Raw genomic sequence first — 13,337 nt, 5'->3', positions numbered from 1 at the left:
TCATTTCAAGCATTTTGGGGGAAACAGCTTCGTCTCTAACTTAAATCGTAATGATTTAACTCTTTTCCAGCTTCTCATTTGAATAATGTGTTACTAGTTGCGAGCGACCAGAACACTTGTGTTTTAATGTGAAATCAGTTCAAAGCGACTTGCACGGTAGGAAAAAACTCGCCATATAAAGTCACCTAAGTGCAGAAAAAATTGTGTCCAAATGCCCAACAAATGTTTACATAGTTTTTAACGCCTACTATATTTGGGGTTTTAAACCCTTTCAGGGGAACCTTTCACGTACTGCTTCTCCTCGGAGTTTTTGACTCCGACATACAGACTCCTGGCAATTTGTGGCAGGGGAGAAAGCGGCGCGTTTTGAGTCGGAGAGGCTCAGAACAGAGAGGGCAGTTGTAAGGGTCTTCTCCAGGGCAGCTCGAGACCTAATTTGTGCTTGGTGTTAACGAGAAGGCACCCACGGGCCACGTTCAGCTGAGGACTGGGAAGTGTCCGTCTGTCTGTCTGGTACAGCAGGGGGAGAGGGGCGAGCAGAGCCCCCCGGGCATCCCCCCCGTGCCCTGTCCCGCGGGTGGGCAGCGGCTCGGAGGTGGTGCTGGTGGTGTCGTTGTCATTTTTGTGAGGTGCTGGGGGTGCTGTGAGGCGGTGGCGGTGTTGGTGACTTTTCAAAATCCGTACAGCAGCGATCAATGCGATCGATAAAAAGCAAAAAAAAAATAAAAATAAAAAGGCACCAAAACCTCGCGGGGGCCGCGCTGGGGATGCGGCTGTGGCCTGCGGGCTGCTCCTCAGACACCCAACTCGGCCAAAGCCTCGGCGGCCCGGCCCGCTCCCAGCTCATGGCCGCCCCCGGGGGAGCCCGGCCCGGCCCGGCCCGGCCCTGAGGGGGGGCTGCGTGTGAGGGGAAGGGGGGGGCGGCGCGGCGGGGCCGCCTGCGCTGTCTCTTTAAGGGCGCTCCGTCTGGGGTGGCGCTTTCCTCCGCGAAGGCTCCTTTGATATTAATAGTGTCGGTGTCTTGAAACTGACGTAATGCGGGGAGACGGAGGTCCTGACAAGCGATAACAGCCCCTGATAACGCGGCGGCCGACCCGCGCTCGCAGGCCGACGCCTCGCCGCCGCCGCGCCGTGACCCGGCCCGCGACCCCCCCCCTCCACGTCCCCTAAACTCCCTCCCCTCTCCCCAAATCCCCCCCTCTCGGTGCTCCCGCCCCCCCCCCCCACCCCCCCCCTCACCCCCCGGTACCGCCGGCCCCGTCGCCCCCTCCCCGCGGCGCGGGGCCGAGGGGGGGAGGCAGCGGCAGCGGCAGCAGCGGCAGCAGCAGCGGCAGCGCCGCGGCCCCCCGCCCGCCCGCCCTCCCCGTGTCCCGTCCCCCCCCGTCCCCCCCCGCCGCCGGCCACCGCCACATAATCCGCGGCCAACTCCGCCGGCAGCAGGAGACGGTTCATGGCTCGCGCCGCGGCTCCACCATCTTCCAGGCTGCCGGGGCTGCTGCTGGCGGTCGATCAACAGGTAAAAAAAAAAAAAAAAAAAAAAAAAATTAAAAATTAAAAAGCCGGGGAAGACGTGAGGGGGGGGGAGGTTGGAGAGGGGGGTGCGCGGCGGGGCCGGGAGGGGGCGGCGCGGAGGATGGGGGGGGGTGAAGGAAGGGGGGGGCGTGTGCTGGGGGGGCAGCGTGTGGCGGGGGGGGGCAGCGAGGGTGCCCCCCCTTCAAAAAAAAACACAAAACAAAATAAAAACAAAAGGGGGGTGGGTGTAACGTGCTTCTCGGATTGCAGGTTTTTGGTTTTTTTTTCGGTGCATCCCCCCCCCCTTTCCTAAAGCCCCCCCCCCCCAAAGCGGGTCAAAGCCATGTGCGATGGCTGCGGAGCGGCGCCTTGAGACCCGCCGGGGTCAAGTTCAGCGGCGGCGGGCAGGGGGAGCAGCCCCCGGCCCGGAGGCGGGGAGGGGAGCGGCTGCTGCTGCTGCTGCTGCTTCTGCTGCTGCTGCTGCTGCTGGCGCGGCTCGGCTCGGCTCGGCTCGGCGCTGCCCTTATCTCCGCCGCCGTGCCCCGGCACCGGGGGAGGAGGGGAAGGCAGCCGCGGGGGGTGGAAGCGGGAGGCGAGCGCCCGGGGTTTGTGCATCCGACTGAGCCGCAGCCTCCGTCCTGCGTTGCCCCGTCCCGTCCTGCCCCGCCGCTGGAAGTTTGCACGGGGACCATGACAAGCGGGGCGCGGAGGCACCAGCATGAAGAGTAGTAAGTTTGGGAAAAAGTTTGGGTATTTTTTTTTTGGTCTTTTTTTTTTTTTCTCTCCTTCCTTCACTCCCTTCCCCCCCCCCCCCCCCCCCCCCGTCCTTTTTTTTTTTCCTCCTCCTCGCTCGGGGTCCCCGCCGGTTCCCCCTCCCCCGGGGGAAAGGCGACGCGGCGGTGCTGGTGATTTTGGTTTTGTTTTGTTTTCGGGTGTTTTTTTTTTTTTTTTTTTTTTTTGAAACCAGAGCACGGAGAGACGTAAAACTTTTCCCTCTTAAAGGCGAAGCTCTGCTCGCAGCGCCGCGTCCCCGCGCTCGGCTCTCCCCTGCTGCCACAACTTCGCGGAGCCTCTTTTTCTTTTTTTTTCCTCCTCTTTTTATCTTCACCCCCCCCCCCCTTTTTTTTTATTTTTTCCTCCCCCTTCTCCCCTATCTCCTCGGCCCGGCTGCTGCTTCCCTAACCCCCCCCCCCCCCCCCGGCTTCATTGCCCCGGCCGTTTGTCGGCACTGAAATGAATGGAGGCGAGGCCGGGGATGCAGGGGGGTTGCGGGGGGCCGGGGCCGTGCCGGGCCGTGCCGAGCCCCCAACCCCTGCCCCGGGCAGCCAACCCTTCCCGGGGGGGCCCTGACATGTCGGGGGGCTTTGTTTATCCTCCTCCCTGCCGCAAATCACGGCGCTGGGACAGCCCGGCACTCCTACACCGTGCCTAGTGGGGCCCGCTAGCCTTTATTTTTTTTTAAACACCCCCCCCTCCTCCTCAATGCATTTATTTTTTAAAAAGGGTGATGTTTTCTATCCGCGAGTGGCAAACTTCTCAAGTGCAGCTAGTGGAAAGGGGGGAACCCCCTGGCTCCCATCTCTCCTGGCAGGGCTGGAGCCAGGGCCAGGCGTGGGGGCGAGCATCCCTGCCCCACGCTCCTGTCCCAGGTGCCCGGCGTGGTGCTGGAGGCAAACATCCACTGAACGTGCCGCAGGTTTTATTTGATCGGGCTCAGTGAAGTCTCTTGAAGCAGCCAGCAAACTCTTTGCCATTCAGGAGGTCTTCTTCAGCGACGCAGCTGAATCCTATGGATGTTGGTGGCATCATGTTACTTTCCTGTTGGTTTTAGGAAAAGTTGAACGTTCAGAAAAGGCTGCCAGAGTTAAAAATGCAAGGGGCAGCAAAGGAAAGTAGTGGTAAGAGCCAGTTCCTGACGTGGACAAAATGAGAATAAAAGTTACAGTAGTCTTCTGAACTGCACTTCGTGTTTTTCTCATGTTCACAATATGTGTGTTAGGTTAGACGGCTCTCTCAGATATTCCACCAGAGTGACATTTAGAAAAAAAAAACCACCAACAACAACTCCAAAAGAGTGAGTTGTTGTTTTTTCTTTTCTTTCTTTCTTTCTTTCTTTTTTTTTTTTTTTTCTAAGTACTCTGGGTCTATGAGTAAATACAGGGTTTGTTTGAGAACATCAACTATTTCCTGTAAATTGTGATGCTGACAAGATTGTCTGGAAATGATATCAACACTTTGAAAGATTTTTTTTTCTCTTTTTTTAACCACTGAATGAAAGTTTGTTAATAACGTGGTCAAATCAAAGAAGTGGAACACTTCTCTGTAGAGCAAAAAAAAAAAAAAAAAAAGACTTTTTATTTTTTCCTCTTGAAAAATACATACCTGCCTGAGGTTTGCCACATAGCACCAGTAGTGCATCATTGCCTACCTACAAGTGAATCCTCAGACTGTTTGTGACAACAGAAAGTCTCCTTCACCTTTTTAAGACCCAGAGAAATTAGATACGAGAAGAGCAGTCAGCTCATAATCCACCCTTCTCTGTCTGGTTATCACTTTTTTGTTGTTGCTGCATATAATAACTTTTCTCTGTTTGAAACTTTGCATATACGTAGTCACAACAAAGTAAGTAAAGGGCAAAGTTGCATCAGCTTTTAAGTTTACATGTTTTGCTTCTGATCCTCTAACAGTCTCTAAGTAATACTGGGCAATTTTTTTGCGTGTGAGAATATGGCTTTATTTTTTTTTCTTTATTTCATAGTAATGTTAATAAAGGAAAAAAAATGTAAATGATAACTTCAGAGATCTGAGACTTCTTTGGGCATCAAACACTTACAATGCAGCCAGGTTATCCTCTTACATCCTCCTTTAATGCTTTTGTAGCATAATTTATACTGTAGCTTTGTGAGTTGCCTTCTGTCTTTATCGGCGATCGAGTAAATTCAGTGTTATTTTATGAGTCCTTAGCTAGGATTGTTGCTCTATCATGCGTCGTGTATTGCTCGTAGTAAACTTTTATAGTATGCACTATTATCATGCATGCTCTGGCTGCATGTGAAGAATATTATTATTCACATATTGTGATTGTGCATTAATAACAGTGTAGTGCTAATTCCTCTGTGTGGACTGGGGTGTCTGTAAGATGCAATGGTTGCTTGTTAAATCTCTGTATTTCAAGCATATTATATTTTAATGCTAGTTGACACATAGGGTTTTATATTTTCAAAGCATTGTGCAAACAATGACTAATTACTTTCTGTTCATGTGAATTACCTCTTTTAGCACTTTATCAGGCACTTGCTTTGAAACAAAACTATTTTACATTACAGTGCGAAAGAGTTAAAAAATTAGCAAAGACGTGTAGGAAAAAACCAAAATTTTAATTACAAACAGGCATCTTTGGGTATGTATTTAAATTTTTCTTTTTATGTGGAACTTTCCTGCTAAGTTTGGGGGGGGCGTGGATGTATGAATATTTATGTCTCTTATAAACTCTTGACAATATTTTAATGTAATAATCTTAATAGAAACCTTCTCAGATCTTAACTGCAGCCACACTGGCAGTATCGCTTTAATAAAGGTTTGTGGGTAACACCAAATATAACATTGTGAGAAAGTTTATGGTTAAATATTTTTGAACATGACAGGCTGGGAATCTGACAACCCTTTTTGTTAGGTGAAAGTAAAGTGGAAATAAATTACATTTTTAATACAGTTTCAGTTAAAACAAACTGCCACCTGGTAGTAAAAGTATTGGCCTTGAACAGAAATATATTCTGATTAAGATATTCTAACTGGTGTGTAAAATGAAGCCATTCATTCAGCAAACTGACAACTTTCCAGTTGGTGTTTGCCCTTGCTTAATTTAGTTTCCTCCACATAACTAGTGAGGTAGTCTGGGTCTGTTTTTGGCAGACCTGGGCAACTGTAAACTCAGGCGTTTTGGTCCCCAATACTACACCTCGGGAGGTAAAATGCAATTGGTTAAAAATAATAGCAGGCAGGGATAAGAAAAAAAAAGACAAGCACTTTCTTCTTTTTCGTTTCTGAAACTTTCTGAAGTTCTTACCTAGTGAGAAAACAATGCTATTTTCAAATCCTGGTGATTAATACTAAAACCAGCGTAGTCTGCACCCATTTATTGTATAAATACCATTGCCTGTTGACCTTTGGATACATTAATTACAGCATATCTGGTCTAGGTTCTACTATTTTTGTCTGTCCAGAAGATAAATAAAAGTGCCCTTTCCAGTCCTCCTGGAGAAGGAGAAGAACTTTTTTTCTGGGTACTGTCATGAATTATGGAGTTCGTTTTCATACGCTCTGCCAATGAAGCTCTCTTTTTCCTTTCAAAAGATAAGCCTGCACCCAAAGAGAGAATATTTTTCTACTTGAAGACTATTTTCAGTTCAGTTTTTATTGCGTGTAAAAACTTTCTAGGCTTTGCTTTTTTTGGAGTGTGTTTGCTAATTAAAAGAAAAAAAACACACTTAATGAGTTATATCAGATGATGCGACGGATTAAAGCACAATTACACCATTAAAGAGCAAATGTTTACAAGGGCAAGACATGTAACTACACTTTTCAGATGATGCTTATTATTCTCTCCTTGATGTAGGCTTGCACCTAATCAATAAAGGGCCTAGCAGAGCCGCACTGCTGAGCCACTTGTATACGTGCCCAGAACTAAAGAAATGCCACTTGGGGGAAAGGGGGGGGGGGGGGGGGGAAGCGGTGGCATCCGATTCCGACTTTTTGTCATGCAGACCAAGGCTCAAATTAAATACGGAGCGATGGGAGAATAAATACGATGGTCTCAATTTAGTCCCTAGTGGACATTTTGTCCCAGCCCAGAAGCGTTGCACAACTGAGCACCATTCCGCTGGATGCGTAGTCTGGAATCTCAGGAGTCTCTGATTTGGCGTCACGGGGTTTAGAAGACTGTGATTTAGGTGAACTGGCATAGCTGTGTGTAAGAAACTTTGTTTAATAGCCGTCTATGTTTTATTCATGTTCTGTGCTATAGATTTCTTATTTTCTAGTACCTTTAAAGTGGTTCTTTAAAATTTAATAATAACACCACCGATGGAAAATCCGTCTAAGAGTGAATAGAAAATGCTAATCTTTCTATCAGTGATTTTTATTATGAGCCTATCGCGTTAACTAAGGATTTTTACTCCTGCTGTGGATTTGTGTGCATGGGTTTAGAAAATCTGTAGAGGGAATAGTCTTCTCTAACGTGCATAGCTACCACGGCTGGCGCTGCTGTGGGACGCTCCTGTAGAGCCCACTTGGCTCCATCCCGTAAAGTTTGGTGGGACTTCTCCATGCTCGTGCGGGACGACTGCGAGCACAGTGGTTACAACAGGATTATTCCTGTTTTGAGAATAGAATTATTTGGAATCACACAGTTTAGTCCCAATAGTCATTTTTTTTCTTTCTCTAGCTGCAGTTCACTCGTATAATTTCTCGTAAGTCCGCTTTCTTTCCAGGCTCAGATTGACTTTTATTTTTTTTCCCCTTTAAATTTATTTTAAAATGTTTAATTTTTAAAATGTTACTAGCCCTTTAAAAACCTGTAATAAATGCTTTACAAGTGGCTAGACACCTTCCCTGGTGGTTTAATTTATACAAGCAGGAAACTTTCTCTCCTTCTTTCTCTCTCTCTTTCTTGTTTTCTTTAAACCAACTGACGTAATGCCAAACTTTGCTTTAAAAGAACAGACAGAAGTAATTGGTAGCTTTTAACTTTTAATAATGTTCTGGATTGGTTTTAGTGGCCAAACTGCCATTTTTTTAAAATTCAAGTAAAAACGGGCTTGTGGCCTGAGGAAGAAAGGCCCTGTTGATGCAGTTATTTTTATTCTTGTTTTTCAATCTGTTATTAAAAATCTTTCCTGCTGAGCTCTGCTGGATTTCTCCAATTGCTCTTTGTGATGGCTGGTGCATTTCAGGTTACGGTAACTTAAACTGTTTTCTGATTTATTTATTTATTTATTTATTTTCTTTTTTTTTTTCTTCTTTCCCATGGGCATTTTGAGATGCTTTATCCCTCTTCTGTTTTGGCTTGATTTCTCCCCCCAGCCCATTCTCCTCTCACCCAGCACCCAAAATCTTCTTTTGAAGAAACAATTTGTTTTGATTTGGAGAGGAATAATACCTTAAGCATGCCTTTACTGACAGTTCAATGAATGTTATTTTACCAGTACGAGAAGGTTTTACACCTGTTGTTGACGCTGATTGGGAAGATATTCACTGTCTGTTGCAGGAGATGGGAGATTCTATCTGAAAGAGCAGCCACTTTCCGTGCTCTCCACGTCATATTTTAAAACTAAACCAGGTTTTAAAATATGTTTAGTAATAGTCTCCAGTGATCTGTATCTATAAGGTGATATTAGGAACAAGAAAACCCAAAAAAAGGATTTTCTTTAATTGACTAGAATTATGAAAATCCAGTATGCTCTCTTTTCTTTCTTTTTTCTTTTTTCTTTTTTTTTTTTAATTTTACTTTTAATTTTTAGAGGTTTCTGACTTATTTCCTTAATTTCTTTCCTACCTCTGCTCGGGTTTCGAATGCAGGCAAACTTTCTACGGTAAAAGACGGCGTTGGGCAATAGACTTTCTTGACGAAGTTGACGTCAGGACGACTTCATAAGTTGGCAAGTAGGGAAATCTTTCAAAGACCAAGTTGGCTTGTGCCAGTTTTTCTTTCCTTTAGGGGAGACACTCCACCCAGTAGGAGGTTACCCCACCCAATGTGGAGAGCTATAATTCAGTGGCAACACTTTAAATGTCAATCCTCCCTAGGGTTTAAACCCCAGACTTGTCTTGCCTCAATCTTTCTATTTAATCTAACATTCAATCTGTTGAAGTAACATCTCATCTTCATAAGCACTTTTTGGGCCTGATCCTGCAGTTCTCATTCTTGAAAAATACGCATTGACGTCAGGGGGACTTTTTGATTCGGTAAAGCTGCAGGATTGGCCTCTGCAGGGCTGTGTGTGGCTCTGTGTGTCTGGAAGGAAGATTGTGTCTGCTTGATGAATATTGTATAATCTGTGTTGTTACAGATGAAATTGTAAAATGCTTCCTTTGTAGTCTTAAAAATCCGAGGAAGTCCTGGAGCTCTAATGCTCTAAAACAGATCTTCAATAAGCGAAGTGTACTTATTTTTATTTAGTGTTTTGTCAAATCAACGTGTAAGTTTTAAAAGTTCCAACTGTGAAGAACGTCAGGCATTTCTGACATTTATATTTCCCTGTACCACACTGTAGACATTTCTGAGTGCTCTTTTGGCAATGCTTTTCATGCTCTGATGGAAAATGAACATTGCAGCTTGTATGCAGTTCAGTGCCTGCAATAGCCATTGGGGGACTTAGATAAGACTGAGAACTCCCAAGGAAAAAATAAGTTTTGGGGTGTTCTCAAAGTCAATACGAAATTTTATATGAACATTTTACTTCATTGTGGCATCAGTTGTCAAGCATCCTTTTCCGATTCCACGTTATGTTTAGTCAGATTGACAGTGCAGAGGGGAGTATATAATCTGATACTGTAAAAATGTTACAGAAAAAGCACCGATGTGTTCATCTCTCTGCATTTTGAAAATATGCCAGTGTTTTGAGTTTACTAATGTATCTGAAGAAACGTCTGTAAAAGATGATGTTAAAAATCATCAATGTGCTTATGTTTCTCAGCAAGATTTACTTAAACAATATGCTTCAGTTTTGCCTCAAACCATTTCAAGCCACCTCTGGTCCAAGAATGTACCAGTTCTTGGTTCCTGGAAGATTAAGCATGACAGTTTCTATTATATAATGAACAGCAGTATTGTTTGAACAAAGGTAACATATTTTGATTTGTGTACTTTTTTTTTTGGCAGCTGGCACTAGTGTAGGTCTAAAATGAGTGGTGATCTAACAGTGTAAATATCTGAATGTTCTTGAAACACACAGAATGGATGTAATGTGTTTAAATCATTGAATCTATCTATCTATATTATATAGAATGTGTATGTATGTGTATATACAAAACCGTAAATGGTGTGTTCTGCTATCTGTAGCCTTCAAATGTGTATCCTTTGGGTATTCCTGACCTACTTTGCAAAGTCTGCAAGTCTGAAATACATACTAAAACTTAAAAAATTAAACATACAGCTTGGCAGTTCAGAAAAAAAAATAGAGAAGTGTGTGTGTGGGGTTTCTAGTAGTTAATTAAAAAAAGATAACATACTCAGACAGATATCTTGCAGATTACTTTTGGATGTGCCAGGGACTTTATTGGGACCATTAATAAACAAAACAAAAACCCAACAACACAAAAAACAAATTCCCAACTGATATTAAAAAAAAAAAAAAGGACTGAAGTAGGTACCACCTACTTCATTTAGGTGAATATCACCTAAAATTCCTATGTGGTTTAATGGAAGCTAAATTAGTTAGAACAAAGCAATTTTCTTTGGGGTAGAAGGTTTTCAGTGTTTTCAAAGTGCGATTCTTTTTAACTTTCTCATACGCTGATCTTCAAGCACAGGCTGTGAGCATGTGAAACCTCATCCAAAACTTGCTATGCAGATGAAACACTGCTTTAAGAATTCAGTTAATAAAATAATTTTCCTCCCATTTCAGCTTCCTAAACTGAAGATAGTTAGCTTTTCTACGGAGAGTTCTCATTATTGGATATATTAAGTATACTCATCGTGCATTCCCTAGCTGCAGCTACAGAGGATAAACCAAAAACACAATACACGCTGTTCATTGCCGAGCTTTCTCCTCCTGCACATATGGATGCACAGTTAATAAAGTAAACTTTGCCCCAAATACCTGAGGCAAAAGCTGGTGAAAATAGATGGGCCTTACCATGTGCCTCGCAGGTGAGCGGTGTCTGCGAGGCACGTGGGAGAAGGGAGCCCGTGCCCTGGCACCCAGCTCTGGATGCTCAGAGCTGGGGGCTGTCCCTCGAGCTGCCACCTCCTGTTTCTGCTGTCACACCGGTGGGGAGAAACAGCAGGGCAGGTCCCCACGTACTACAGGCAGGTTCTCTGGCCTGCTGCAGTCACCTGAAATTTATGCCATCTGATTAGTCTCCTTCCTGCTTTTTCAGGGCTGGAGTTTTCTTTAGAACTAAACTGCTTTTTGCATGTTGTATGCATCACGGAAAAAAAAATAATAATGGATTAAATTAATCCTGTAATAGTTGTTTGAGCATACTGTAGCAATGTAAATAATTTTGTGGCATTGAGCTCATATTTCCAGTCTTATGGGGGGGAAAGATCAGAAGTTATCAACAACATATATCTGAGTCATTCAGCTACAATAAATCTTCTAACAAACACCCACCCTTTGCACACCCAGAGATACTCTCCAAGACTGTTGAAATTCTGCACACACCTGTATCTTACGTGTAAGTCCGTAAGCATGAATAGGAGATGTATCTTCAGTTGCAATCACATAGCGTTGTTTCCTCTGCTAAGCTACAGCAATCAAAATAGTCGACGTACCAAAAGTTAGCTTCCCATTTGTTTGCTGCTGGCTGCAGAGCCCTCAAGGTTGTCTTCTTCCCTGGAAGACGTCCCGAGGAATCGTTAATTGAAAAGAAATGCAGGGTATGGCTCTGTCACAGCTCAGGATACAAAGCATTATGCGCTTCATCTATATCAGGTCAGAAGCAATCGTGCCTAATCCGCTTTTATCTAGGTATCATTCTGTCATGTGTAAGGTATGCTCTGCCTTGTTGCCTCTGCTGCTCTGCCTCTCCATGTCTCCCTCACACATACCAGTCTCCCTTTGGCTGCTGCATGCACATACATACACTCTAAGAATACGTGTAAATTGAAGTCCATCTGTGTAGCATTTTTTTTTTTTTTTTACAAAAACACCAGTGTTTGTATTGTTCTTTCTCTGAGCCCTTAATGAGTTTAAAGATTTTAATGTGACTTAATGAGGGTTCTTATTCTATTTCTGACACAGAGACTAATGAGGGAAAAGTAGAACAAATTGAAAACCAACTTTTACTTGTGGTTAGTTTCATGATGTCATCAAATGCAGGATATTACGAATCCTGGAAAAGTTTACAAATCTAGGCAAGGGTCCATTTTGCATCACTGCCCTTAAGTTGTTTATGACATGAAGTTTGGTAGTAAGAAAACAAAGGTTAGCATTTTTTTTCATGTTTGGGCTGGTTTGATTCTTAGGTGAATGATTTTTATAAAAGTGAATCTTACCTGATTTGCGTGCTTACCTGGGGGAAATTCAGATACTTCTAAAGACTGATGAAAACCCTCTGATTGTGGATCTGATGTACCCCAGTACATGGACGTGACTAAACTTCTGTTAACTTCATCTACAGTGAGTTGGCCAGTTTGCTGATCCTCATCAGAAAACTAATTACATTTCAGTTTAACAACTGTGATTCTTGGGGATCAGTGCTGTACTTTGGTGCAGTTTATTACTCTAAAGCAGTCCCTCTGAACTTAGAACATTTCCTAATGCTCCGTAACATGTTTTGGCCTCTCCGCTCACGATGGTCACTACAGGCCTTTGGCGTGATCACACTTTGGTCTGCCACCTTTAAAGGAATTCTTCCAATTGGAAATCGGTTCACTGCCAAATCTGGAATTAAAAATACAAAGTAGGCTTACACAGGGCACCTGCTTCTGGGCCTTTTTGCTAATCACTGGATTCACAACCCCGCTTTCTTCTTTTCTCTCACCAGCAGTTCTCTGAATGGCTCAAATAAATAGCAGCAAAATTCCAGCCAGTATTGCACGTATGTCCATGTAGGCACACAGTGCCCTCATGGAGATGTATGTGATGCTGTGGACATCAGGGTATTTTAACAGGCCAAGGGAAGCAGCGATTTTCATTGTCTACAAAATCTGGTTATGACGTGACCAAACTGGGAAAAGTTGCAGCACAGTATATATGCTTTTCTATAATACCTTTTTTTTTTTTTTTTTTTTCCTTTTAATAAGCTATTGTTGGCATTTTTAACAACATGAGATAAGCAGGCAGTGGTGTGATTTCTTAGATGGTTGTTAACCCTTTGTTCTTCTGCTCTTGCTAGACATCTCTGAACTATGGTGGATTTTACTGCGCCCTCTTTTCTTTTTTGCAATTAGTTGTTGGTTTTGTGTTGTTGACTGCAACATGAGATAGTTCAAATAAATTAATCAGAATTTGAATTGGAAATAGGGGCATTTTTAACCAACTTTCTTGAGATTATCATGCAAACAGAAAAAGAGAGTAAGTTGTTCGGTTGGTTTTTCTGTATGTATATATGTGTGTTTGTGGTTTGTTTTTTTCTTAATGAAGGTTTTCATAATTTGGTAGTTCAGCAAACATGAGTATGTTCTGAAAATATTTCTCACAGATGGCAGGTCTGAGTCGGTAGCTTTTAGGCAGACAGTTTTGTTGCTACGTACGGAGTCTAGAGCTGAACACAGTTTTCTGGAGTTTTAAAAGCATTGGAAAGCAAGATTTATTGGACCTTAAATATCCCAGTGGTGCAAATTTATTTGGTGTTCATGGCAGTCCCAGATTAACTTTCCTTAGAGATTTGCTGTGGTACTGCATTATCTAAGGAACATTTAAAATGGGTTTGCCTGCCTTTTTTTTCTTCAGGCACTTCTCAATTTTTATTTGTGCATAGGAAAATCCGTACTAACAAAGATGGTCCACTACTGCTGCTGAACTTTATGGTGCAAAGTGTTTCACCTGGATGGGTCAAAAATAAGAATCTGAAAAGCTGGTATTTTAAAAGATTTTTGTTTGAGCAGTGCAGTGCGACAGTGGCTAGTTGTCAATGGGAAGGAGCGTAAAAAATAGTCA

The 13,337-nt window shown here is 43.7% G+C and overlaps 1 protein-coding gene across 6 annotated transcripts in view; it reads left to right on the top strand.

Moving 5' to 3' along the window:
- The first annotated feature begins 1,375 nt into the window (after positions 1–1,375).
- TRPS1 (transcriptional repressor GATA binding 1) overlaps positions 1,376–13,337 on the top strand; it is a 214,769-nt gene continuing 202,807 nt past the window's right edge. For 3 of the 6 annotated variants that reach the window (XM_084511473.1, XM_084511472.1, XM_084511470.1), the window contains exon 1: positions 1,860–2,240. In XM_084511473.1, coding sequence (XP_084367599.1) covers positions 2,231–2,240 — 10 coding nt within the window. In that variant the 5' untranslated portion in view covers positions 1,860–2,230. Of the gene's footprint in view, positions 1,517–1,859; positions 2,241–13,337 lie in introns of those variants that run through there. The other 3 variants (XM_084511475.1, XM_084511469.1, XM_084511474.1) reach the window with 2 other exon arrangements.

The sequence above is a fragment of the Aythya ferina genome (genome assembly GCF_964211825.1).
Source record: "Aythya ferina genome assembly, chromosome: 2".
NCBI classification, from domain to species: Eukaryota; Metazoa; Chordata; class Aves; order Anseriformes; family Anatidae; genus Aythya; species Aythya ferina.
Note: the sequence above shows the minus strand (reverse complement) of the source record. Positions and strands in the feature narration are given on the sequence as shown.